The 27566-nt window shown below is 30.4% G+C and overlaps 2 protein-coding genes across 6 annotated transcripts; both read right to left on the bottom strand.

The window, feature by feature from the left end:
* Positions 1-1771: 1771 nt before the first annotated feature.
* LOC100306605 (uncharacterized) lies at positions 1772-3901 on the bottom strand. Its single transcript, NM_001250488.2, is given in 3 exon segments — positions 1772-1982; positions 3066-3158; positions 3789-3901. Coding segments are annotated over 3 exon segments (273 nt in total). The 5' UTR covers positions 3868-3901; the 3' UTR covers positions 1772-1881.
* Positions 3902-8784: 4883 nt separating this feature from the next.
* On the bottom strand, positions 8785-14039 carry LOC100305969 (uncharacterized). 5 transcript variants are annotated; one of them, XM_006590194.4, is made up of 2 exons: positions 13856-14039; positions 8785-9301 (listed from the first exon to the last, which is right to left on the bottom strand). In XM_006590194.4, exon 2 carries the CDS (start codon positions 9277-9279, stop codon positions 8947-8949), a length of 333 nt encoding a protein of 110 aa, XP_006590257.1. In that variant the 5' UTR covers positions 9280-9301; positions 13856-14039; the 3' UTR covers positions 8785-8946. The 5 variants fall into 5 exon arrangements, with proteins under 5 accessions (XP_006590257.1, XP_025980055.1, XP_006590256.1 ...); XM_026124270.2 differs by lacking the exon at positions 13856-14039 and adding an exon at positions 13285-13307; XM_006590193.4 differs by lacking the exon at positions 13856-14039 and adding an exon at positions 11069-11228.
* Between the last annotated feature and the right edge of the window lie 13527 nt (positions 14040-27566).

Raw genomic sequence — 27566 nt, 5'->3', positions numbered from 1 at the left:
AAGCGCCATGGTTTGGTTGAGCCCAAACTCCTAAATAGGGTCATGAAATATGCTTCTATGCACAATGTTCAAAAGTTGACAATCAACACAAAGTTAAGTTTCAGAACCAAATTTGAGTTTCCCCCAACATCTTTGGCAGTTCTTAAGCTTTCCATTAACTGCGATGTTTAAATGAAAAAACTTCCAAAATCTCTGCAGTTGTCAGCATTAAAAAGCTTGCATCTTGAGCATTTCACTTTCACACAATGAATGTGCTGAGCTGTTTTCAACTTGTAGCATGTTGAGTACTTTGGTCATTGGAAGTTGTTCTTTGCATAAGGATGCAAAACTACTCTGCATATCTAATTCCAACCTTACCAGTTTGACCATACTCAATCTCCTTGGAAGACAAGATTGTGATATTGCACTTTCTACTCCAAATCTTATTTCGCTCATGATCATAGGTTTTACTAACCGCCAACTCTCCTCCACATGCAATCTTTCTTTTCTCGAAAAAGTACATCTTGAAGTGTTTGAGAACAGTTACTTAGTTAATGTAAGCTGGCTGCAAGTGATATATAATGTAAAGACAATGACACTATCTCCTAGTACACTCGGAATTTTGCTAAGAGTAAGGTTCATGATATGTCTGTATTTTCTTTTTTAAATATATTTTTTTCTTGTAATTTCGAGTTTTTGTTCTTGCAAAAAAAAATTATTTTAGTCCTTACTAAAATATGTTTGTTTTTTAAAGCGTTTTAGATACTAATTTTTTACCGTTGATAGTGCAATCTAAAATATTTTAAGAATGAAAAACAAAACAAACATATTTTCTAAGAATTAAAATGAAAGAAAAAAATACTGAAACAAACAATGAAAAAAGCATAAAATTATAAAGATGAAAAATGTATTTAATCTCTTTTTTTTTCAATACTCAGTCTTGAATTCAAGAATATCCATTAAATTATGTCTATTCCAACTCATTCTTCTCCCAAATCCTTCTATAACTATACCACCTTGCTTTGTTGGATTGGAGTCACTGAAAGTGAGAATGATTTCGGGCGCGAATGTATCTGATGAGGAAGTAAAGAGGACAATGCAGTACTTAATTCAAACCTCTCCACAGGACATAGTTGATATCATAAATTACCGAAAGTGATATCAAAAGCCTTAACTCTTAAGATACAAATTTTTAAGAGTTACTCAATTTTCACTTCATTTGTGCTTCCTTGTGAGTGTAATGTTTGTACCATTCATTATGGATGTTTTCTTGTGTTCCATTGATTGAAGAAATATTCTAAATCTAAGAAATTATCACTGTGGAGAACAATCTGACTGAAACATAAAAAGTTGTCATTCTTTTGAGATTGAAGAATGATACTAAGTAAAATCTTTGTGTACAACAAAATTGATGGTGCATAAAAAAACCAATTCAACCAAGAGTCTTTCCAATTATTGCTAGCCAAATGAATTTAAAAATGACCTTAAAACTAATTTTGACCAAAAGAAATGAGCCACAGGCAACAACATAAAGCCATTAGATTTAACAGAAAAGCAGCTCCTTATATTACAACCAATAATTTTGGAGATATAAGATTAGTTCAATGATTGGAGAAGGGTGAAAGGAGGAGAGAGAAGTCGCTAGTTTGAATCTCCTCAACTGATATTTTTAATAAAACTAATAAACTAACACTTTTCGGTAAAAATAAATAAAAAGAAACAACAACTAATAATTTTGAGATCAAGTCCTAAACATATATGTTTATTAAAATACTTAGAGAGAGAAATTTATACATTTTAATTTCAAATTTGTTCTCATATATACTTGACTTAATCTTTTTAAACATGCTTATAATTTAACTCCACTGTCACTACATCAGCCATGTCTATAACACTAAGTCTTCAATCATCAAGTGGGGGAGGATGAGGGGAGAAAGGATAATGTATAGGGTTAGGCCCTGGTCCGAGATAATCTTCTTCATTGATCTGCATCTTTCGGTTCCCTAAAAAAGAACACCCAAATCACTTTTATTACCTTGTGACTTATATAAGTATTAAAAAAATAACCAAAATAATTGAAGAGAAAGAATACAATGCTCTTAGTTTTCTATAAACATCTTTCCTAAAAGAAAAAATTCTACTTAAATATAATTGAAAGCAAAATATGAACACCTCTCTTAAATAGATATTTTAATTTTAATATATAGTTTTAATCTTTAGAATTCATCGAGTAATAACACAAAGATGTAGAGATTATTAACCTTAAGTTTTATGTTAAGTGTTAACCTTTACTTATTTAATCCACAAACATGACAGTTTGCAAATTATTAATGCTAACATGGTAGCCGGGAAGAACAACACAGTCCGCAAATTATTAATAACTTTTCCTTAAATAGTGTGTATATTTTTAAAATAAATAAATCCTTTCAAGAAAATGTTATCAACACAAAATTTACTGTACTTTTTATTATTAACAGAAATAGTAAAAAGTAAAAAATTTCAAACAGTGACATAGACATCATGTGATGAATCTCATGAGAATTTTTATTAAGAATAAAAAATATATTTAAAATTATATTATAAGTACATTGCTAATGTTTAGAGCAATATGGAAATCATAGTATTCATGAGCGAGAATATTTATTCAGCATTTGGAGCAAAAATTTCCTAATACACTCATGGTGGTATTTTCACCATTAGAAAAAAACAAAGTGTTGATGATATATTTATAATTTATCAAAATAACTATTACTTTTTTTAAGAACGAATAAGTATTACTTAAAGTTTATGGAATATTAAAAAGTTAAGTAAAAAAGGTTGGGTCTAACATTATATAGTTAGTATTCAGTTAATTTATTTAACAAGTTTTTTAGTTATCTGTAAAAATTAAAGATAAGTAGCATCGTATATACCAATTTGTATATCTTGTTTAATCAATTGAATGAGACTTTTTTATTATTTATTTAACAAGCCGGGAACATTAACATGTACTATAAGACATTTTGACTTAAAAATCTAAATATATTAAATGTGGAATTTAATTAAAATATAGTATATTTTTAAAAATAAATATAATAACTACTCACCTGGACGTGGTGGACGAGAAATGCAAGGATCGTATTTTGGATTGGCCCCTGGATAGTGATAATCATCTATGTTGTGGTTGCTATTTAGGTCCCCTGTTTCAAATTAAAATCATTTCACCTAATGTTAGATTCTTAGAAAGAAAAGAAAAAAAGTCATTTTCACTTTTGCCGTGTAAATATTTAAAACAGAAAACATTTTAAAAATAAGATAGCAGGTTTATAAAATTAAAAAAATGAAAACAAAAAATAAAAACAGAAGTAAACATACCTCTTAATTTATACTAATAAGGATTAGAAATAGTATGCCTAATCAACAAATGGTTAGTATGAGTAGTAATGGGTCTATCCTAACTCATTATTATATATGAAAAAAAAAATAGTGTCGTTGAACCATCACTAATATTCTTTACCATTGTATGCATACTAAAAAAAATGCCTAACAGCACTAATAGAACATAGCAAAATGCAAAATTTGATCTTGATTCCCTTTTTCCTTTATCTCTGCAGCAGTAACATTCAATTTGAAATGTGGAAATAAATTATTACAATTATGAGAAAATTATTTCTTGTAAATCTTTAATTTAACTTGGAAGGATATTAAGCATCAGAAAACACATAACGCCAATACATTTTTCATAAATAAAAGAAAAGAATAAACTAAAAACACGTTTTAAAAAGTTATGTATACTATATTTTTTCAATTGTTTATGTAAAGCACTAAACTCATCAGAGGTTGTTCCTTGCAGGTGACTGCAGAGGTGAGCAAAAGAAAGAGCAAGCACATCCGAGCGATGAACGTCATCTCTCAAACTCTAGAAAGTCAAATTTTGTTGTATGACTGTAGAAGACAACAAAATTGTTCTACAATTTATAGAGTAAAAAATGAGTTATTGCATTTATTTTTTTATACTGTCATCAATGCTTCCATGAGTTTTTAGTATTTATTGCATTTATTTTTTTTATTTATTTTTTTATACTGTCATCAATGCTTTCATTTTAAGTATTTATTGCATTTATTTTTTTATAGTGTCATCAATGCTTTCATGAGTTTCAAGTATTTATTGCATTTATTTTTTTATACTGATCAATGCTTTCATTTCAAGTATTTATTGCATTCATTTTTTTATACTGTCATCAATGCTTTCATAAGTTTCAAGTATTTATTAATGAAGCTTTTGTAGTACATTTTCTGAATTTGGGATTTGTAACCCCTTTCTCCATTGATTAAATAGATTTTCTTTCGGTAGATAATGGATTTGTTTCAGTATACCTAAAAGCTCTACATCATATTTAAGAGTTGATGTTAAAGATAATTTATAATTATCTTTATTCCTTATTCTTTGAAGCACCTTTTAATTGTAACGAGATTCGATCAATATAAAGCGGACAATTACAATATCTCGGATGCGAATACCTAATGATATAGTGGGCTTAATATGAGAATGAAGATTTCAATATTTTCTCTTATATTCAATTAAAAAAATTAGTTCATTTAACATAATATTGTTAAATTACTCTCTACTCCTTTGAAAGGTGTAAGTATTGTAGTATGATTTTGCAGTCTCTCTCCCCCCTAAAAAATGCAATTATTATAGTCCCTTCCTATGTAAAAATAGGCAAATTGCCCTAAAGGGGCTACTTTTTCAAACTTATTCGTAAAACGATGATGTTTTTAAACATATTCTGGCATGAGTCTGTTGTCTACGTAAAATGAATGCAGGGAAGAAGGAAACCGTCAGCCCCATTGGTGAGTTTGGGCTGGCATCGACACGTGGCGCGGAGTGCAGTGGTCTCGCCACTCGTATTGGCGATTTGACCATGCAGGGGAGTAGCCAGTTTGACCGGCGATTTCCATAACTAGGGCATCAGCTTTTCCAGATTTTGGCAGCGCTTTTTAGGGTTCAGAGGCAGCTTTTTCAGACCATGGGGATATAGCCAGTGCTACTCGTGAGATGACAAAGATATAGCCAATGCTACTGGCGAGATCACTGATATAGCTAGTGGTGCTGGCAAGATCGATATGCTTTAAATATGTGGGAACAATTTGTGTGATGTGTAATTTTCTATCTTCTTTCTCATTCAAAACATGTTCTGACACATGCTTTGCTTGCATTCATGAAACATAACCATCAATTGGACCAGACTTAATTTGTATATTTGATGAACATGACGAGAAAGATGTCATTGATACTACAAAATAAAATATAATACAATAAATTGACAATAAAATTTATACATTAAAAAAAATTGAGTACACTTACAAAAATTTAATTAAATATACATACCAAATAATTAAAATTTGAATAAATAACAGAATACATATATTTGAATAACAAAATATATGATACAAATAATAAAATTTAAATATACTCTCCAAATAAAATAAAATACATGCAAAACTTAAAATACTAACTAAAATACTCTACAAATAACAAAATTTAAATTTAAAATACATAGATAAATTTAAATAAATGACCAAATTTGTTTTTCAATTAACAAAATTTAAATTAAATAACATATATTATACAAATAAAATAAAATAAATCAAAAAATTACTATGGAAACAAAAATTTAAACAATATATATATATATATATATATATATATATATATAATAAATAACGTATCATATATTTCAATAAAAACTTAAAATAAGTAAACTAAATAATATTAACATTCTAACTAAACCTAACATACCATATATATAACACAAATAATACCATACAAACCTAAAAAATCTAAACCAAATAATAACAACATACTAACTAAAATTAACGTAACATATGTATAACACAAATAATAACCTACAAATTTAAAAAACCTCAACAAAATCATATTAACAAATCAACTAAAACTAACGTACCGTATAACACAAATAATACCATACAAACATAAAAAAATCTAAACCAAATAATAATAACATACCAACTAAAATTAACGTAACATATATATAACACAAATAATAACATACAAATTTAAAAAACCTCAACAAAATCATATTAACAAATCAATTAAACTTACAACTAGAGCTGTCAAAACGGGCCAGTCTGGCCCACGTGGGCTGGCCCGCAACGGGTTGAGCTAAAAGTGGGCTAGCCCAGCTCAGCCCACTTTTGTGTGGGCTAACAAAATGTCAGCCCGGCCCGGCCCACCACAGGTTGGTGGGTTATGCGGGCTGGCCCACTTTTCTGCCTTTTTTTGTAAAAAAAAATAAATTATTCCAAACAACTTAAAATAAAATCTAATATAAAAATCAAACTAAATCAAATCCAAACATTCAATATTAAAGTGATTGAAGTCTTCAAAATAAACATTCAACATTAAGATAATTGAAATTTAAATATCATCAAAAATAAACTTCTAAACTATTGAAATTAAACATTAGAGTCATGGACTGTGAAATCCAAAACAACTTCCTCTTCTTTCTCAACATCACCATTAATTTCATCTACAAAGACAAGAAAAAAATAAACAATATCATTAATAAGTCAAATAAATAAAACAACACACCAATAACAAACTAAAAATTATGGAAAAAGAAATGTAAATTACCAATATCTTCAAAACCATTTATCCAATTAACAAATTAACACTTGCTAATTCAATTGGGCTTTGCTATTGTTTGGGCTTGCTCTATTACTGAATGTGTGAATTGTCAATTGAGTTGCTAGCTACAAAATAAAAATTTAATTTCTTAACAATTATAAGTTTATAATAATAATAAAATAAAATAAAATAATATATTATTTAAATTTGGTGGGTTGACGGGCTGGCCCACCAACCCACGGGTTGAGCCCACCTAACCCACGGGCTAAGTGAGTTAGGCTGAAAAGTTATCGGTATCGATTTTTTTAAAAAAAAAATTGAGCCCGACCCACCTCTAGTCCGCAATGGGCCGGGCTGGCCCACGAGTCGGAACCCATTTTGACGGTTCTACTTGCAACAATATTGTTAAGAATTCTACCCATCTCTTCTACCTCGGATTTAACTCTTAAGGTTCTCACAACGACTTGCAGTCCTGCAACCCTACAAACCTCCCCCCTAGCTTGGAACTCGCCAGTCAAACTAACTACTCTCCCTTGCATGGCCAAATTGTCAATGGGGCTGGTGACACCAGTGAAACTCGCCAGTGGCAGTGGCGTCTTCGCCACGTGTCACAGCCACAACAAACTCGTCAATGGGACTGACGGTTTGCATGTGTTTACATGTATTTTACGTAGAAAAATAGACTCATCGTAGAATTAGTTTGAAAACAGCCCTATTTGGGGAATATCCTTTAGGGCAATTTGCCGTAAAAACACACCCACACACGCAACATGCACACGCCCATGACACCCCCCCCCCCCCCCCAACACACACACACAAAATTGATTACTTTATGCTTTGTGAACATATAATACGTTAAGTAAAATATTTTTTTTAATTATAATTAAATTTAGCATAATTCATAATATTTTTAAAATTAATAATTAAAGATAATATTAACACACACACACATTACATAATATTATAATATGTATTTAAATGATATTAAAAATTATTTTATACACATAATCTTTTTTTCTTATATAAATACCACATTAATAACATTAATCAAATACTGTTTTAATACTTGTATTTAATTCTATTTTAGTTATATACACATTATTTTTATTACTTTAAATATTTTTTTGAAAATAATAATTAAAATTAAATACATAAGTATTAAATTTTTAATTATTATATTTTATTTAATAATAGATTTTAATATATATAGATACATTTTAAAAAATTTATATATTTAATATGCTCATATCATAATTAAACATATTAAATTCAATAAATACATTATTTGAAAATATTATTTAAATAACTACAATTATATTTAAGAAATATAATTATTAATATATTTGTTATTAAATACTAATACAAAAATAAATTATTTTTATTGATAATTAATTAATATTATAATAAAAATATCAGTTTATTTCTATATTTGATTTAATAACATTAATACTTATATTTAGTTCTATTTTTCTTATATATATAGTAAAAGTGAATTAAATACAAGGTATTTTAAAGTATACACAGATATTTTTCTTACATTAAGCTAAAATAATATCACACCAATTGATTTATGTGCTCAACGGTAAATATATTTTGCTTAATAAACATTTAAAAACATGAAATAATAAAATAGCATAAATTTAAGGTCCTAATTTGTTATTTATTTTTATAAATTATGTAGCTCTCTTAAAAAATCATCTTTTCGTTTTCCTCTCAAAAACCGCCTTCCCAAGCATCTTAAAAATCAAATACAAAAATAAATTAATAAAAAGATAAAATTTATTTTGAGAGTTCAAAAACGTATAAATTATTTCAACCTCCATTCCATTTTGCAATTCCTATACAAAATCTCTTCCTATTTGGAAAACCTATACAAAACGGTAACAACCCCAATTATCTTAGCTTTGGTATCATAACATGGTATGAATATTAACTAAGCGTTTTTAATTTTTCAAAAACATTTTCTTTAAGAAAAAATAAAACTTAAGAAGAGCCCTTTAATTATACCCCGTTGCCTCAAAGGCAAATGGACAATTGCTCCTCAACAAGCACAAAAGCTAGTCGAATTTCAATGTTAACATTTGATCAGGCCATTGATTTTAATAATCCAAAACCAGCAACAAATACAATGGCCTTCTTGTAGTTCAAGTTGATACTTCCATAATGGCTAATTCTTTTACCAGTAGCAAACTAGTCAAGCATTTATTATATCATGATTCATAATTGTACCATAAAAAAGTTTACAAGCTCAAGGTTTCACATCCGGTTCTTATATCCGAACAATACACATACAAAAAGTTTTAGAGAAATACGCATGCCTCAGTAATCTACCTTCATCATCTCTTCTTAAAACCATACTTTTTGCGTTCATAAAATAAATCAGTTTTGGCACTCCCTAAATTAACAATTTTGGGGCAACCATCTCTATCTTTCTCCTGCTGTGTGCATTCCTTGCAGTAGTAGGCATCAGATATTCCAACTCCTCCGCATATGACACATCGACCCTGAAATGATCCATAGTTGCATTCATCACAAACTCGGACAAGCGTACAAGGACGCACATAAGAGTCACAGATCACACACTTGCCGTCACATTTCTCGCACAGTCGTCCAATGGCAATCCCTGGCTGCTTCCGGCACATAATCAAATCAGGATGATGCTTGGCCATATTTTCTACAACCTGCTAGATGCTGAACATACATATATAACCAGTAAGTACTGTCTACATTTGAAAGTTGAACAAAATATAAAGTAAATCAGTAAGTTAGTCACTCGTATGCTAGGCCGTGTGGGAAATAAGTAACGGACAGGAGAGAGATTTAGGTTGTAAAAACCTTGCTAGTGTGGCAAGGAGGGAAAGGGAAACAGTTAGACACAAGGATTAAGGGAGAGAAAGATAGGGGAGATGGAGGAAGGACACCTTTTCTGACATTTTCTTTCTTTTTCTACATTTCATTTTCATACTAAAATAGAGGTCTGCTCTCTGATTTTCACTATAACTTCTATAGAGAATTCCAGTTCCTAGTACAGTAAACCATTGATTCTAGCAAATCAAAATATAGCACAAAACTACACAAAATATTGGATAGCTTCATTGTATGCTTAAACTTAAATGCAAATAAGCAAAATGCCCAAATCATAAAAAATAACAGAACGTTCAATTTTTCAGTTGATGCCATGCTGCATAATAAAGTTGCATCTTACAATGCTTTAAAAGACAATAATTGATAATTGATAAAGAAGCGGGTTAAAAAGATACAAATGCCTCAAAACCACTACCCCTCTCCACATTTAGCCATTAACAGGGCACTGTTAACTACTTAGTCTACCATTCATGCAGCTGTAATTTCTACAGCATGATCCCAAAACAAATGCAACACAGGTTTATAGCTAAATTAATTGCAATCAAATCTTCACCTTATAGAACTTATTCATCCTACTAAACTTTCCCATATGGTAAAACACTTTGGTATAGGTCTACAGGAAAAACTAAGAAATCTATAAAAAAGCAACTCATAAGATTAAAAGGAAATAACAGCAGCAAGTTCCATAGACCTAAGAGGATGAAAAATTAAGACTCTTACAAGGATGTAGAAAAGAAACAGCGAAACAAGTTTATCTTGTGCCACATCAATTCAACAATACTGATTTGGAAAAGAAAATTTGAAAATGTAGGAACTTACTAATCACCAGTTCAACTTAGAGCCGCTGTCCTAGCAAGAAAAAATTTAGCCAACTTCGCTCAACGCATCAACCCATCAAGGGAATGGGTTGGCACACACCATAATAAATCAAAGAAGAACATTTAAATTTAAAGTATAAAAAACAGAAACATAATAGACTTAGAAAAACAAAATATAACACTTTTGAACAGTGAACTGAAGTGAAGAGGAAGCTTTAAATCACCTTAAGAAAGGAAGCCAGAAAATATTAAAGTATCAGCAGGTCCCAAACCAAAATAAAGTTCCAAAGAATTCATAGTTCAATATGCCAAACTCCAATTTAATTTGTGATAATTATATATCCATCTGGTTAATATATCACTGTTCAAGTGTTCATACGTATTAATATCAGAAATTTACTTGTGTTGGTATGAACTACACTTAAAAAACCTAAGATCAGGTAAGGATCCCCTTAACTGCGAGAACGGAATACCTATGCATTATTTTGGTATTGTGGTAATAATCACTGAAAAAGGATTCACAAACTGAATGGAGAAAAGTGTGTATACTACATATGCAGTTCATACATTTCTACACAGGAAAATGACCACTACGAATTTCAATACTGGACAGATTCTAGGGTTACGTTTCGTTTCTTCCTCTGTACTATTAAGTATACGATAAAAGAAGAAGATAAAAGAAATGAAAATAAGTTCGGAGAAGAAAATCACGACGATTGAGAGAGAGAGAGAGAAAGAAGAAGAAGAAGAAGATGAAGAAACGGGGTGAGCTAACCTGTGCCGAGAAGAGGAAGGGTAAAACGGTGTCGTTTCACCTGAACACGGAACAACGAGGGTTGTGTTGCGGTGAAAGCGAAAGAGAGAGAAGAAAGGGAGAGAAAGGAATGGAACTTCACAGAACAATCCAGAACCAAAAAAATGCCCAAGCCCAACACACAAAAATTAACTATTTTCTTTTTTTTTATATTGGAAATTTAGGAAGAAGGGAAAAGTCTTTAGGCTCTAACCATGTGTTTGGATAAAAAATTTAAATTTTTTTAAGAAATTCAAATACACAATATTTTGATTGTCTTGATTTAAATTTTTTTTATTTTATAAATATTTTATTTGAATGAGGTAATTCAATTTCTTGTATTTTAATTTCCTTGTTTGGACAAAATAATTTAATTTCAATGAAATTCAAATTTTCATTTTTAAATATTTGTTTAAAAATTAAAATTTCTATATTTAATGAAAATAAACATGAGTCATTTTTTAAATAGTTAAATATTCAAAATAAATTTAATGTTATACAATATATAATAATAAATTTTCTTAATATTTAATAATTAAATAATCAAAATAATTTTAATGCTAAACAATTTTAAATCTTACACAATATTTTTGTAGTAACACACAAAAAAACTTAGATTAAACAATCCTGCAAAATTAAAAGATGAATGATATGTAATTCCTCATTTTTGTTAAAAAAATTAATTACCTAGTCTCGTAATAATTTTAAAAAATATATTAAAATTAAATAATTATATAATTTAAGGACAGTTATCTCATACAAAATTTAAATTATATTAATTTCATTGTTTGTAAAGAAAGAAAATTCAAATGGCTAATAATACACCAACGTATAAACATGAATCAACACAAACATTACAAGGTCCTAACTAATCAAGTTTCAAACAAAGATCTTAAACAAGAATTACAAGTTTCAAATTAAGATCAACTAACTGAGTACATAACAATCCTAATAACTAAAAGAAATTAAAAAACAATGTTCTTCATTCCTTAATTTTCATTCATCATCAAGTGTAAAGGTCGAGGAGCTTGAATAATTAACATCTAATGCTGCCATTTAGGAAAGAAGAAACAAAATAATATAAGTCACAAAAGAAAAGATAAATAACTATAGTGATATTATTGGCAAGAAACCCATAACTGACATAAGATACTATTTGATTTGTTGAAGTCAAGACAAAGGATTTTTAGAATGTTATTGTATCATCTAAAAATAAGTTACTATTGTGAACAGGGATGTACCAAATACTAGCTGTGTTTCTTCAACTTCAGTTCAACACGAACCAAGATTGAAAAGTTGCAATATGATAAGCTTTGTTCTTATTTATTTCTATTACTAACAATAACATAACAAATTATTTCATTTAAACACTTCCAAATTTTATAGTATACAATTGGAAACTTACAATGTTAGATCATAGATGCATCAACAACTTTTCTTTTTTTGTTCCCCTTTGATTTCCCCTAAACTCTGCGATATGAGTATGCAGTATGAAAAGGTTCATCCACTTGATTATCAAAATGTGATTCATACAATGGAACATGAGTCATAACAATTCATGGATATTGCTAAATATGAAGGTCACAATCAAGGCAAAGAGGACCAACCAATGTCAAGCATCAAATGCTTCAAAAAGATGATGATAGAAGCACACTCTAAAACACCAGTATCAGTGGATGCATGCTATAAGGATTTTAGAGACAGAAAGGACTTGGTAACTATTCAAAAGATTTCTTGTTGACATAACCCCCTTAAAATATATGTCTATTGGTCAAATTTTGATCTTATAAGCAAGACAACTATACATGAATCTGAAAGTGGATGCTAAGTTGTTAACTCAATCTGTTCATTTTCAGGAAAATATGGATGACAGAAAATTTTATATACAAACCACAATAACCAAAGCAGATGATCTACCACCAGAAATCTACAACTGGTTTGGCTCCTAAACAGTCTTATCAACTGCATTTTCTTTGTTTTACTCAAAATCCATCTCTAATGTAATCCTACAGAAGCTAATTCTACACTATAGTTTATAATTGTCTCATGGAATTTCTTATAATTGACCTTCACAGGAAGCTACAACAACACTCTGGTTTGCCTCAAGCTCGTCAACATCCAATGCAAGAACAGTTGGACAAAAGAAACATAATTAAGCTTGATTCTAGCTTATTCAACAAGTCCATAGAAGATTTTACCTTATCTATCTCAAAATACAGAGATAAAACTGGAAATACTCTCTTAAATTGTCATGTAGAGGATGAATTAAACGAGGATGCATCACCCTTCTCTGTTCTTTAAAGAATGCCCTCTCTCAAGCACATACTCAATTCTTTGATCCTGCAATCCCTGGATGGTCTAGGTAACACTAGCTAGCTAGCCAAGGCTACACAAATGGGCGCCTTATCTCGAAATATGAATGCTCAACACATGAGCAAAGTCCTCCCTCCACAGATGCTAAAGCAAATCGGAGGCACAGGTGGGTTACAAAGCTTGATGAATAAATACAGTGAAGAAACCAAAGTTCTTATAGAAGAATAAACACAAACACCTATAGTGCAGGATCTGTTCCTAACAAATTTACAAAAATACCCAAGGTACAAATTAACGAAATCAAACAATGAGCAATGAAATCAAACAATGAGTACCCACAATACAAAACCAATGAAATTAAACAACTAAGTAAAAGATAAATCACAAATTAACGAAAAAAAATGAACACACCGTGGCACAACGAGAGTGTGGATCGAAATCGCAAAGGGAACTTACTTGTGACAAAGCGCTACGTGTGGTGCGTGAGAGTGGCTGAGAGGGAAAGAGCTACGGAGAGAGCTAGTGTACTGGGAGGGAGAGAGAGCGCTAGCGTCGTGTGCGTGAGAGTGGTTGAGAGAGAGAACAGATTGGCTGAGAGGGAGAGAGAGCTTGTGAGGCGTGAGAGTGACTGAGAGAGAGGGAGAGCGTTGCATCAGAGCCTAGGGAATTTTAATTCCTCTGATTTTTGTGAGAATTTGAAATTCTGTCAATTTAGTCTATTAGAATGCTTTAAGAAAATGATGACATTTTAATTACTTCTAACATATCTTATCCAAACAGATTATTTTATAACAAAGCATTTTAATATTCCAGATAAAATACTTTACCCACTTTAATTGCACCATCCAAACACACTCAGAGAATTTTATACGTACAGAGAGCTATTTATATTTATCTTAGCCCCAAAAGAACTAGTGGAAATTTGAACTTGTGATGACTCTCTAATATAAATTAGAATATTCATATTTTATAATTATTATATTTTTTTCATTTCACAATCAAAATTAGATTTTGTTATACTAAATTTTTATACTAACCAATTGATTAGCCTAAAAATATATTTTATTGATTGATTAACATGCTTATACACTGACGGTCTAAAATAATTTTATATTGTGATTCAATCATAAATCATATTTAAATTACTTATCTTAAAAGTCAATAAATTTTTCATTTATGATTGGTTTGATTAGATAATTGTATATAACTTTTTATAATGTATAATCATTATTCTCATATATCTATATATTATATAAAACACGTAGTTCTCATAAAAAGATGTCTCATTTTTTTCAAAATTTAAAATTACAATAACAAAGAAAGGAGAATGTTTTTTTTATTCATGTCAATTATATTAATATATACAATTTATTTAATTAAAAATAATAACAACATCTAAATGTACATTTATGATAATTTTGTATAAAGAAATTAAACATTAAATTTTTAATTACATTTAATTATTTAATATATTATTAGATATATATCATATATTATAATTATAAATTACTATATATATATATATATATATATATATATATATATATATATATTATAAAACACAGTTAGCACAGGTGTCACATTCTGGTAAAAGGATGTCCTATTTTTTTTCTCAAAATTTAAAATTGCAATAAAATATGTAGGTGAATATTTTTTATTCATGTCAATTATATTGAAATATATATCATTTATTTAATTAAAAATAATAATAACATTTACATGAGCTTTGATGTGGGATGCTCAGACTGATTGTTAAATTAATGAATATGAAACTGTTCTTGAATACAACATATTTTTCTAAACCATCAAGTGCATTTTAAAGTTTGACAAAAAAAAAATGAAAACACAAATTGCTCCTAAATTTAAATTACAAAATAAATATTAGATAACTATATATAAATAAAACATAAATTGTTACATTAAAATTATATAATGAATAACCATTTGTTCTAGTCCTCATAATCCTATCAAAATAATTGATCAAGAGATCAAAGGAGAAATTCAAAACTTAATATTCTCAGTGTTATATCTAATTGTCAATTCTGCTAAAATCCAATTTATTTGAAAAATATATTATATTAATAAAATTTATTGAGGGATTAGGATTCCATCCAGTGGAAATTTAACTCAAAAAGATTTATTCTCGTAACTTACATACTATGTTTCTTATAAACATTTACTTATATATTAATACACATAATTAATACATTTAAGTAAAATTAATTTTCATGCTTATGATATATATATCAAGAAAAAAAAATCATATTTTTTAAAAATACAAAAAAAAAAACATACTGAAGTTTATTTTATAAATTGATTTCCAAATGAAATGTAAGTACAAATGAAAAAAAATGCAAATCTTATAAATCAAAGCTTATTGATACCTTTTTTTTTTGCCAAAACCCTATGATATAAAAGGGTAACATTAAATCTGGGCTATATTCATTTATGATGAGTAAACACACAAATATTTTCATGAGACATAAAAATAGTAAAATACTTTTATAAGACCCAACTTAAACTAGAGAGTTGTTATGGGATTTTCTAAAATTAATCTATTTTTGTTTTATTATGTGACAAGTGAAAGTGAAATGCGCAGGTATATTTCAACTTATGCTAATTTACATTGATATATCCATTTTTTTTTTGTAATAACTCTTGTTTCTCTTTTGAGCTTCCAAATATTGAAACTATGCTCAAATTTTATAAAGCTTAAATTCCCTCAAAGTCAAGATAGTTATTATCTCCACTTAGTAGAAAGTACTGAAAATCTTCTTATCTCCGTGGATTTTTAGAGGTGTCATAGCTAAGTCATAAGGTCATTCAATGTCCTTTAGAATTTGTAGTGCAAAAAGGCTCCAATTTGTCAAACATATTATGATACCACCATATCTTTAAGGATGATTTACACAAAGTGTCTTTCTCATACTTCTTTCCCATGCATGTTAAAGGAAAGATCCTATAAATTTCTAAAACCAACAACATTAAAAAAAAAAAAAAGAACCATACATTATAGCAAAAGGATGGTCACAATGATATTTGAAAAATAACTAAACAATTCTAGAACACTTAAATAAACCACTTAATTTTTACTGACATCTTCAGGTTTAAATTTCTTGAGCACCGCTAAATTCTATTGTAAGTTTTATTATTACAATTTTATAGAAAACAAAAATCATCGTTACCTCAACACTCTAAAAATAGTAATTGTACAATATATTGTTTATTCACTTATTCACATTAATCTTGGTATTAAATAAAAAGCCAGAATTGAAGAGAAAAGAAATTCAATCGCAACTACATCAAAGATAGGATGGACAATAAAATAACTTGAATCACAATGTATGAGTCTATGAATACTTAAATAAGTTTAGTCTTTTGGTAAATTGTCATGGTCTACCTCTGAATTATACAAACTCATGTGATTGTTGCTCATCTCATGCAAAAAAAGGAACATATTCTAATTCTTTGAAATTTTTCCCCTATGTTCACCAATTGTTTGACCAAAGATTATGTAACCAATAACTTCAAATTGGACAAAGATCTCACCCCTTACCCCGTATGTAACATCACCTTAGTTCTTGTTCAAAAAAAAAAAAAAAAAACAACAACAATGTTGAAATTTTAATGACGGTTTGTTTAAACTTTTTCTCACATTTATAGCTTCTAGATAACTTACCAAACATGCTGCAAGAAAATTCAGAATTAGGTGTAATAAGTTTGAAAGATATCTTTCTAAGGGAAACAAAAATTATAAGTAGAACAGTTATAAGACAAATGGGTTTTAATAAATAAATAAAAAAGGAAATTTTTTCCAACCCAGAAGCATGAAATGAACCTTTTATGCTGAAAGTATACTTGTCTTGCAATAATTAATAACAATCTATCTAACAATAGAACAAAGGACATCAAAATGAGATTTTTCATGTGAAAAGTAGCATTTTTTTTAAAAAAAAAACGTACTGTCTTCATGGCTTTTTGATGTCATTGTTGTAACAATAGTTTATGGCAAACCCAAAAAATTATTGGCTGAGTCGCGGACAATGTTGTTTTCTTTAAGACGTTTCGTGGCACTGTCAAAAATTGTGCAAGCAGACTATCAACCACTAAGTCCCCAGGATAAAACAGCCCAGATCACTGTATAAGATTCCCACTGCACTGAGTGAACCTTTCTAGAATTACACCCTCTTGTATGACTTGAAAAGTCACTCTAAAACCACCCGAAAATATGACTTGAAAAGTCACTATTATAGACAACCGAAAATATGACTTAAAAAGTCACTCTTATAGCTGACTGAAAATATGACTTAAAAAGTCACTCTTATAGCCAACCAAAAATATGACTTAAAAAGTCACTCTTATAGCCAACCGAAATTATGACTTAAAAAGTCACTCTTATAGCCAACCGAAATTATAGAGCGACAGAAAGAAAGAGGGAGAAGTTTACCGGAAATGCATAAGCTGAAAAATGGGAGGGAGAAAGAAAAGTTGAGGAAATGCTTCTCAACTGGAACAAGGAAAAATGAAGAAATGAGCTCTCTATATATAGGGAGTGAAACACTATTCAAGTGTTTATCCTGAGCGATGTGGGACTTGAAGCCTTTTTTTTTCTTTTTTTTCCTTTTTTTTCAAACTTTCATCCTTTGTTCTAGCAATCCCCCACTTGAAATTTGAAAAGAAGATTTTCGAGGATTTCATAAAATTGTGCATAAACAAAGGTGTCATACAACTTGAACCTTTGCATAGTGAGTAAGATTTAGATTTTACTAGAGTGACTCGAAGTCTTGAACTCTATCTTTGACATCAAACCACACACAACCTTTTCATAGGTGTATTCTATAAAGCCCGTGCGTTAAAGGCCATGCACGTCTATCCCGGTATAGTGAACGCTCTAGAAATTTTGCCCAAAATTTCATATGAAGCGGCCCCCACTTCAACATTCACATAGGTGAGTCTATCAAGAGTACTCTTGTAGCCTAGGTACTCCACTCAACATAGAGTATAGATCTCATTAAGAATTATGAATTTTTTCCATAACTCATCCTCTTGTTACTTCAGGAATCATGCTGCTTTCACTTATAACAGCATGTTCATCTCATATCACTTCATAACTTGTTATTACCCATTGAACCTAGTTCTTGGGATCTCCAGTCATTTAGGTCGGGTTACCATCATGAATGATCATCGCAGTAAGGGCAATAGTCCCATTCTTTTAGAAGTGTTATGGACTTTCTCTCTAGCTAATCCTTTCGTCAAAGGATCTGCTAAATTATCATCAGTGCGTACGTCATCCACTCTAACAGCTCTTGTTGAGAGTAATTCTCTAACAGTGCTATGCTTACGACGTATCTGTCGTTTCTTACCATTGTAATAACGATTCTCAATTTTTGCAATAGTCGTGGTACTATCGCAATGGATCAACACAGCTGGTATCGGTTTTTCCCATAAAGGAATCTCTGCAAGTAAGCTTCTTAGCCAACTTGCTTTCTCACTAGCAGTTGCTAGTGCTATCATCTCAGATTCCATAGTGGACTGAGCTGAGATAGTCTGTTTCTTTGACTTCCAAGAAACAGCCCCACCAGCTATGCTAAATATATAGCCGTTGGTTGCTTTGGAATAATCTAAAAGAGTGTTCCAATCTACATCGTTGTATCCTTCAAGTACAGCGGGAAACCTTTTATAATGTAATCCAAGGTTTATGGTTCTTTTAAGGTACCTCATTACCCTTTCAATAGCGTGCTAGTGCTCCATACTAGGTCTACTGGTAAACCTGCATAATAATCCCACAACATAGGCTATGTCGGGTCTAGTACAATCAGTGGCATACCTAAGGCTGCCAATGATACTTGCGTACTCAATTTGTCGTATACCTTCACCAGTGTTCTTAAACAGTTTTACACTTGGATCATATGGTGTACTAGCAGGTTTACAGTCAAAGTAGTCATATTTCTTTAAGATCTTCTCAATGTAATGAGATTGATCCAGAGAAATTCTCTCTTTTGACCTAGTAATCTTAATACCAAGGATTACACTTACTTCTCCGAGGTCTTTCATATCAAAGTTGTTACACAACAATGATTTCACATCGTTCACTACATGAATATTTGAACCAAATATGAGAAGGTCATCGACATATACACATATGATAGTGCAAATATTATTTACAGATTTGTAGTAAATGCATTTGTCACTTTCATTCACCTTAAACCCATTTGAGACTATTAAGTTATCAAACTTTTCATGCCACTGCTTAGGTGCTTGTTTTAGACCATACAAAGATTTATCTAACTTGTAGACTTTATCTTCTTGTCCATGAATCACAAACCCTTCAGGTTGTTCCATATAGATTTCCTCTTCCAATTCACCATTTAAAAAAGCAGTTTTAACATCCATTTGGTGTACCACTAGACTGTGAATAGCAGCAAGAGATATTAGCACCTGAATAGATGTTATTCTAGTGACTGGTGAAAAGGTGTCGAAGAAATCCACATTCTCTCTTTGCCTAAAACCCTTGGCTACAAGGCGAGCCTTGTATTTATCCACAGTACCATCAGGTTTTAGTTTCTTTTTCAAGATCCATTTACAACCAATTGGTTTGCAACCAGAAGGCAAGTCTACTAAATGCCATGTCTTGTTAGATTCTAAAGAATCCATCTCATCATTAATGGCTTCTTGCCACAAGTCAGCATCCAAAGAAGACAAAGCTTCTTAGAGGTTTGATGGATCCTCCTCTAATGTATAGGCCATATAATCCGGCCCATAATCTTTAGCAATTCTTGCTCTCTTACCTTTTCGAGGCTCTATATCTGGTTCTGGTTCTGGTTATGCAAGATTTTCACTACTAATAGCAGGAAGATAACTGGATGAAGTACCCCCACTATCCCTTAATTTAAAAGGAAATTTATTTTCATAAAAATCAGCATCATTTGACTCTATGATCACTTTTGTGTTTAGGTCATAAAACCTATACACTTTGCTATTAATAGCATAACCAATGAACACACATTCATAGGCTCTACTTGCAAGTTTAACCCTCTTAGGGTCTGGGATCCTTACATAGGCCAGACATCCCCAAGTTCTCAAATAAGACAAATTTGGTTGTCTTTTCTTTAATATCTCATAGGGAGATGTCTTGCTTTTTGATTTGGGGATTTTATTTAACACATAACAAACAGTTAACAAAATTTCGCTCCACCAAAAAGATGTTGCACTAGAACTCAACATAGTAGCTACAACTAATTATGTAAAAGTTCTGTTCTTTCTTTCAGCTTTACCGTTCATTTCAGGTGAATATGGAGCAGTCGTCTCATGTATGATTCCATGCAAATTATAAAACCCATTAAACAAACTGGAATCATACTCCATGCCTCTATCACTTTGAAGTTTCTTAATTTTCTTATTGAATTGATTTTCAATTTCTGTTACAAATAACTTAAACATGTTAAGCGCTTCACTTTTATTTTTCATAAGATATACATATGTATAATCAGAGCAGTCATCAATAAAAGTGATAAAATATCGTTTTCCATTTCTGGTCAACGTTCCATCAAATTCACATATATCAGAATGTATTAAATCCAATGGCTCAGTTTCTTTAACTACTGATTTATGTGATTTCTTAGTTATTTTAGATTGACTGCAAAAAACACATTTTTCAAAGTGATTTGAAGATAGTTTTGGAATAAAACCTAAGTTACTCATGTTAGATATACAATGACTATTTATATGACAAAGTCTAGAATGCCAGATATTAAAATCACACAACATGTAAGCAGAAGGAGAAACTTTATTAATATCAAGATTCAATTTGAACATGCCATCAGTGGCGTACCCTTTCCCTACAAATACCCCATTCTTGGTCAAAGTAAATAAATCTGCACCTATGGTCTGAGTAAACCCAACCTTGTTTAAAAGAAAACCAGAAACCAGATTCTTTCTTATCTCTGGAGTATGCATCACATCTTTGAGAATCAAAGTCTTTCCAGAGGTAAACTTCAGTTCAACATCTCCAGTTCCAGCAACAGTAGTGGTGTGGGAATCACCCAGCAACACTTCTTATTTTCAACATTCGTGTATGTTTTAAACATAGCACGATCATAGCAAACATGGCGGGAGGCGCCAATGTTTACCCACCATCCATCTGATCCTCCAATCATATTGATCTCAGTTATCACAACTATGTATGGCTCTTGAGTCATGTTAGCCTGGGGAGCACCTGTCATTAAAGGATTTCTACATTTACGTGCCATATGTCCCGGTTTGCCACAATTGTAGCAGAGGAATGACTCACCGGGATTATTCTTGGCAAGTGGATGTCGTCAAGCATGTTGGACCCTTAGGGGGTTTTTGTTGCGGTTGGAGGTATTGCTCACATTGCGGTTCTGATTCTTAAAGTTTTTGTCAATACGCTTCAGAACTGCACCTGTGTTCTTCCTTTTAGTGTTGTTGTGAGACACAACCAACACTTCATCTTTCTGATCTTGTTTGCGTGCCTCTTCCTCAATGCGCAGACGTGTGATCAGAGACTCCAAAGAGAATTCTTTGGTCTTGTGTCTGAGAAGGTTTTTGAAATCCTTCCAGCCAGGAGGCAGTTTTTCTATGATGACAACAACCTGAAATTGCTCATCCAATGCCATACCCTCTGATATGATATCATGAGCAATTTTTTGTATCTCATGGGATTGAGACTCTACTGATTTATCATCTGTCATTTAATACTTGAGGTAGCGGCTAACAACATACTTTTTAGTCCCAGCTTCCTCAGTATCATACTTCTTTTCCAAAGCCAGCCAAACTAATTTGGCAGACTTATATGGGCTATAATAATCATAGAGATCATCAGCTAACCCATTCAGAATGAAATTCTTGCATAGGTAATCATTTTCATTCCAAAGAGCTAATTCCATAGTCATTTTATCCTTCACTTCCTTCTCAGCATCCTCAGGTACCACCGGAATATCAGTGTTCAAAACATAGACAACTTTTCTCATAGTTAAAGAAAACATCATCTTTTGTTGCCAACGTTTGAAATGATACCCTTCAAACCTAAAAGGTTTGTTGAGGTCATTGCTGTTCGAGCCAGTAATATCTACGATAGCCATAGCAGAACCAAAAACGTCTTAAAATTGTTGTAACAATAGTTTATGGCAAATCGAAAAAATTATTGGCTGAGTCGCGGACAATGCCGCTTTCTTTAAGACGTTTCGTGGCACTGCCAAAAATTGTGCAAGCAGACTATCAACCACGAAGTCCCCAGGATAAAATAGCCCAGATCACTGTATAAGATTCCCATTGCACTGAGAGAACCTTTTTAGAATTACACCCTCTTGTATGACTTGAAAAGTCACTCTAAAGCCACCCGAAAATATGACTTGAAAAGTCACTATTATAGCCAACCGAAAATATGACTTAAAAAATCACTCTTATAGCCGATCGAAAATATGACTTAAAAAGTCACTCTTATAGCCAACCAAAAATATGACTTAAAAAGTCACTCTTATAGCCAACCGAAATTATGACTTAAAAAGTCACTCTTATAGCCAACCGAAATTATAGAGCGACAGAAAGAAAGAGGGAGAAGTTTGCCGGAAATGCATCAGCTGAAAAATGGGAGGGAGAAAGAAAAGTTGAGGAAATGCTTCTCAAATGGGACAAGGAAAAATGAAGAAATGAGCTCTCTATATATAGGGAGTGAAACACTATTCAAGTGTTTATCCTGAGCGATGTGGGACTTGAAGCCTTTTTTTTCTTCTTTTTTTTCCTTTTTTTTTTCAAACTTTCATCCTTTGTTCTAACAACCATTATTAGACAATAAAGAAGAAAGAAAGGAAAATGTGGATCTCCGCAAGTTCACACTGGTTTGATTGTCCTTGGATATCCCTTCTTCAATACCACCCATGGTGGAACCAACAATAAAGACAACACAAATTAGAATAAATAGAAGAAAGATGACACAGACCTTATTCGTAGTTTTTTTGCATTATCGTTTTTGCCAATTTTCTTTTGGTTTGGATCTTGGTGAATTTTGGTGGATAAAACTTCTATTTGAGTTTCTGATATTCTTGTTTTGCTATTTATTTTTTTTAAATAGAAAGTTATCCATGTTTTGCATTCTAAAGGAGAAAATGTCTCGTATATATGGTGTTATTATAATTGTAGGATGCTTCTCAAGATTTGTCTGGATAGTGAAGCATAATTTGATTATTGATATTAAGGAATAAGATCTCATTCAACACATTAAACAATAGGGATTTTGCAAATGCTAAATTTTGGCAGGTCCAAAAGTCAGTCAAGGGCAACCAAAGCTACAACAATAAGAGGTGTGATTCTGTTCACTGAATTTGATCATGAGTGGCAGTATGATCAACTTTCTTTTTTTTTTTCCTTGAATGAATCTTGGTTGCTTAAAGTATTAATCAATTTGAAAATGGGGTTGGAAAGCTTTACCTTTTGTAACACTTGACTATAGGATAGACTGGGTGCATGTATATGAATTGACACATAAGGTGTTTCTGAATTTATTAATTGTCAGTGTCCTATAATTTTTTTCATGTTTGTTTTTATTTTTTTCCCATTTATCGTATAATTGGTGTTTGAAAATGTAGTTTCTGTTTTTCTGTCCTTTAGGCATGGATTATGCATATTCAGAAAAGAAGGGCAATTTTGTTGGGAAAGTATTTCTTGCTACCGCATTAACAACACTATGCATAATAATGATCAAGCGATCTCCATCTTTGAATTCCCCTACTCCGGTAATCCCTATACCATTGATACCATTAAAATGCCATTACCATTACCATGGTCAACCTACATATGCTAGTGCATGGGTTATGTTTGTTGAATGACTTGGATCTATAGATTAGATTATATTGTGTATTGTAGTTGATGTTATAGTACATTTGTACCTAACAATTAGACTTGGGAGAAGTAGGCATTTACACTTATGAATACAAATTTTCTCTTGACAACTATAATCTTTCATATTTTATTTCATTGTTGATTTGTATGTTCATAAAAGATAAAATGAGACTTTAGACATTTATTAGGCCATATTGAGATTTGAGTGACCTATTGCATAGTAGTTTTCCGTTATAATTCTCTTCTTTCTCTTGCTCAATCTTCTTATGCATTTAAGTCAATTGAGGTCACTCATGTTTTAGTAACAAAGGGTGTAGGATATATCGATTCACATGCTACTCTATGACTTCTGAAGAAGAATTATCGTGTCACCATAGTAGTATGTCTATTCATAAAAAGATGATTTTTTGTTAAAGCTAAATGCACTGATCAGTGTGGTTGCTACATTTCTCATAACATTTTTTTTTCTGGCAGGACAATCTGTCACAAGAAAATTTGGGGGTCATCAAGGTTCTTCAAGACTTATTTCCAAAACCTAAAAGACTTTAATTTATTTATGCTGACTTAGGATATCCACAATTTGTATGCTTACACTCTCAATTACAAGAAATACTTTGGCGTCACTTTTTTATTTATTTTTATTTTATTGGCATATGTGGGAAAGGTCCATAAAAGATTGTTTATTCAACTCGTTATCAGGTTAATAAAATATTTTTGAAGAACAAATTTGATGTCGTGACACACTTTTTAATTATATTTAAATAAATTTTTAATTTAATATATATATTTATAAATTTTTAATTATATTCAAATAAAGATAAAATAATTTTAGGTTTATATTTTACTTTTAATATATTATAAATAGTATTTTTGTTTCTAAATAGAAATATTGTATTTTAAATAATTAATTTATAAATGATAAACTCCAATAAATTTTTGATTTGTTTAAAGACTTTCTAAGATGATTCTTTCAAAAAATCATCTTAGAAATGTCAATTTTTAAAATATTTTTAAAACAAAAAAATTTATTCTAAGACGATTTCAAAGATAACCAACGTAAAAATTGAGATTTTAAGACGATTTTAAAAACCGTTCGAAAAGTGTTGATTTTTTTTATTGCGGCTTCAAAGACAATTTTTGAACCATCATGAAATGTACTAGAGAACTGATGTGGAAAATGCTTTTTCTACTAATGTTTTGAACTAAAGGAGTTGAAATTCAATTCTTTATTTTTGCACATGTGTTGTCTCTCTGTTTTGTTCCCAAATTGGTTTTTATCTTATAAATTAGGTTCTTTCATGTTTTTATTCATTGAAAAAATATTTTGAAAATATATGTAAACTTTTAATTTTAATTAATTTCTTAGATATATAAGCACATGAGAAACACTATTTTTCTCCCTTTTTTTAAAATAAATATCACAAATTAATAATGAAACAATTATCCTACTTAATTTTTTTTGTAATTATACATTAACCCACTTGTTGGTTTAGTGAATGTTGTTCTTCGAAATTTAAGAGTCTTCTTAATTTGAATATATTATCACTACAATATTATGATGTTTTTATGCCAATAAAATAAAAAAGAGATAAGTATTTTTAATGAGTTAGTTGTTGTCTTGTCAATGAAAAGCTAAAATAATTTTTATAAAAATATATTTATCTCTTATTATTTTATCTTACTTTTATTTTTTTTAAAATAAATAAAAAATATTGTCACTACTAGAAAATATGCTTTTTACATCGGTTATTTAGGACTTTCAATATCGGTTATTAACCGATGTTGAAAGTATTAACGTTAACATCAATTTTTGAAAATTGATATTAACGTAAAAATGATAATATTGGTTATTTAAATAACCAATGTTATATAATAAGAATTACACAAAAAAAGATATCAATGTTCATACCAGAGTTAACAGTTAACATCAGTTTTTGTATAAAATCGATGTTAACTTCCAACGTTAATATCAGTTTTCTACAAAAATCGATGTTAACTAATACATTAACATCAGTTTTTGTACAAAACTGATGTTAACTTCCAAAAACCGAGGTTAACATCGGTTTTTGGAAAAACCGATGTTAACGTTTTGGAAGTTAACATCGATTTTTGTTGAAAATCGATGTTAACGTTAATAGTTAATATCGGTTTTTGGAAAAATCGATGTTGTTTGCGTAGGTTAGCATTAATTTTTTTTAAAAATAGATGTTATTAGGAATTTTTTTTAGTACGTTGTCTGTTTTTTCAATAAACCCAAAGATTAACTTGCAAATTTGAAATCAGACCACACAACACAACATATATCATTTGCATTCTGTTTTGAAACAGTTTTTAGCAGAAAGCTAGCTAGCTAGTAAACTATCAATTGTAAAAAATCAATTGATAACTATCAATAAAGAATTTATTAATAACTATGAATAAATAATATTCAATGTTAAAAGGTTGCATCAATTGTAAAAAATGTAAAGCAAACTAGTAACTAATTAAGTAAACTAAAATGACAAAGTTGCCTAACATCCTAACTAAAATTACAAGCTAGTAAACTAAGTTTCATTTCTAACTTTGAGATAATAGTTTGCCCATTGGATGCGAAGCGCCTTTAATGTGTCTGATTCCAATGGTCTAACATCATTAAAATACTACATGATAAAATAAAACATAAGTTAATAATATAATACCAATGGTAACAAAATCAAATTTGTTTGAAATAAATAATTACTGTTTTCCAATTATTCCTGAAACTTCCTTTTTGTCTAGTATTTCAGACTGCTAAGTTTGCCTAAAATAGCTCCAAATTTCATGATCTACTTAACAAGTTAGGAATGGAAGACATCTATTCCTCGGCTTGAGGGGGGTGTTAAGCCGTAAATATTATGTACTAAATGTAAATACTAAACAATATAGCAAAAATCTGTTAATTATTTGCACCATATTACAGATCAAAGATCATTAGAAAATATACAATCTGTGGAACATGGTCAGTTATTTGCACCAAAACTCTACCCCATATCAAACTCTACATGTCAGCATATCTACCATGAGCAATACAATCAATGGCTTATTGTTATGCTCCATGTAAACTTATAAGATGAATTTAACAAAAATAGATAAAATCACAAGAAAAAATTAAATATTTCCTTCAATCACAAAAAATTTAAACATCAGTTATCCAGATCTGGAGTATATTTTACTAATAACAAATTGCACATGTACGCCTCAGTTCTGAAAATCACTTACCAATCGTCCACCTGCAATTATGGCTGAAATGGCAACCACGCGTTAACAACAGCCAGACCTAGAGCTTCAGCAA

The sequence above is a fragment of the Glycine max genome, chromosome 11 (genome assembly GCF_000004515.6).
Source record: "Glycine max cultivar Williams 82 chromosome 11, Glycine_max_v4.0, whole genome shotgun sequence".
Classification (NCBI taxonomy): Eukaryota; Viridiplantae; Streptophyta; class Magnoliopsida; order Fabales; family Fabaceae; genus Glycine; species Glycine max.
This window is presented reverse-complemented; position numbering and strand designations above follow the sequence as displayed.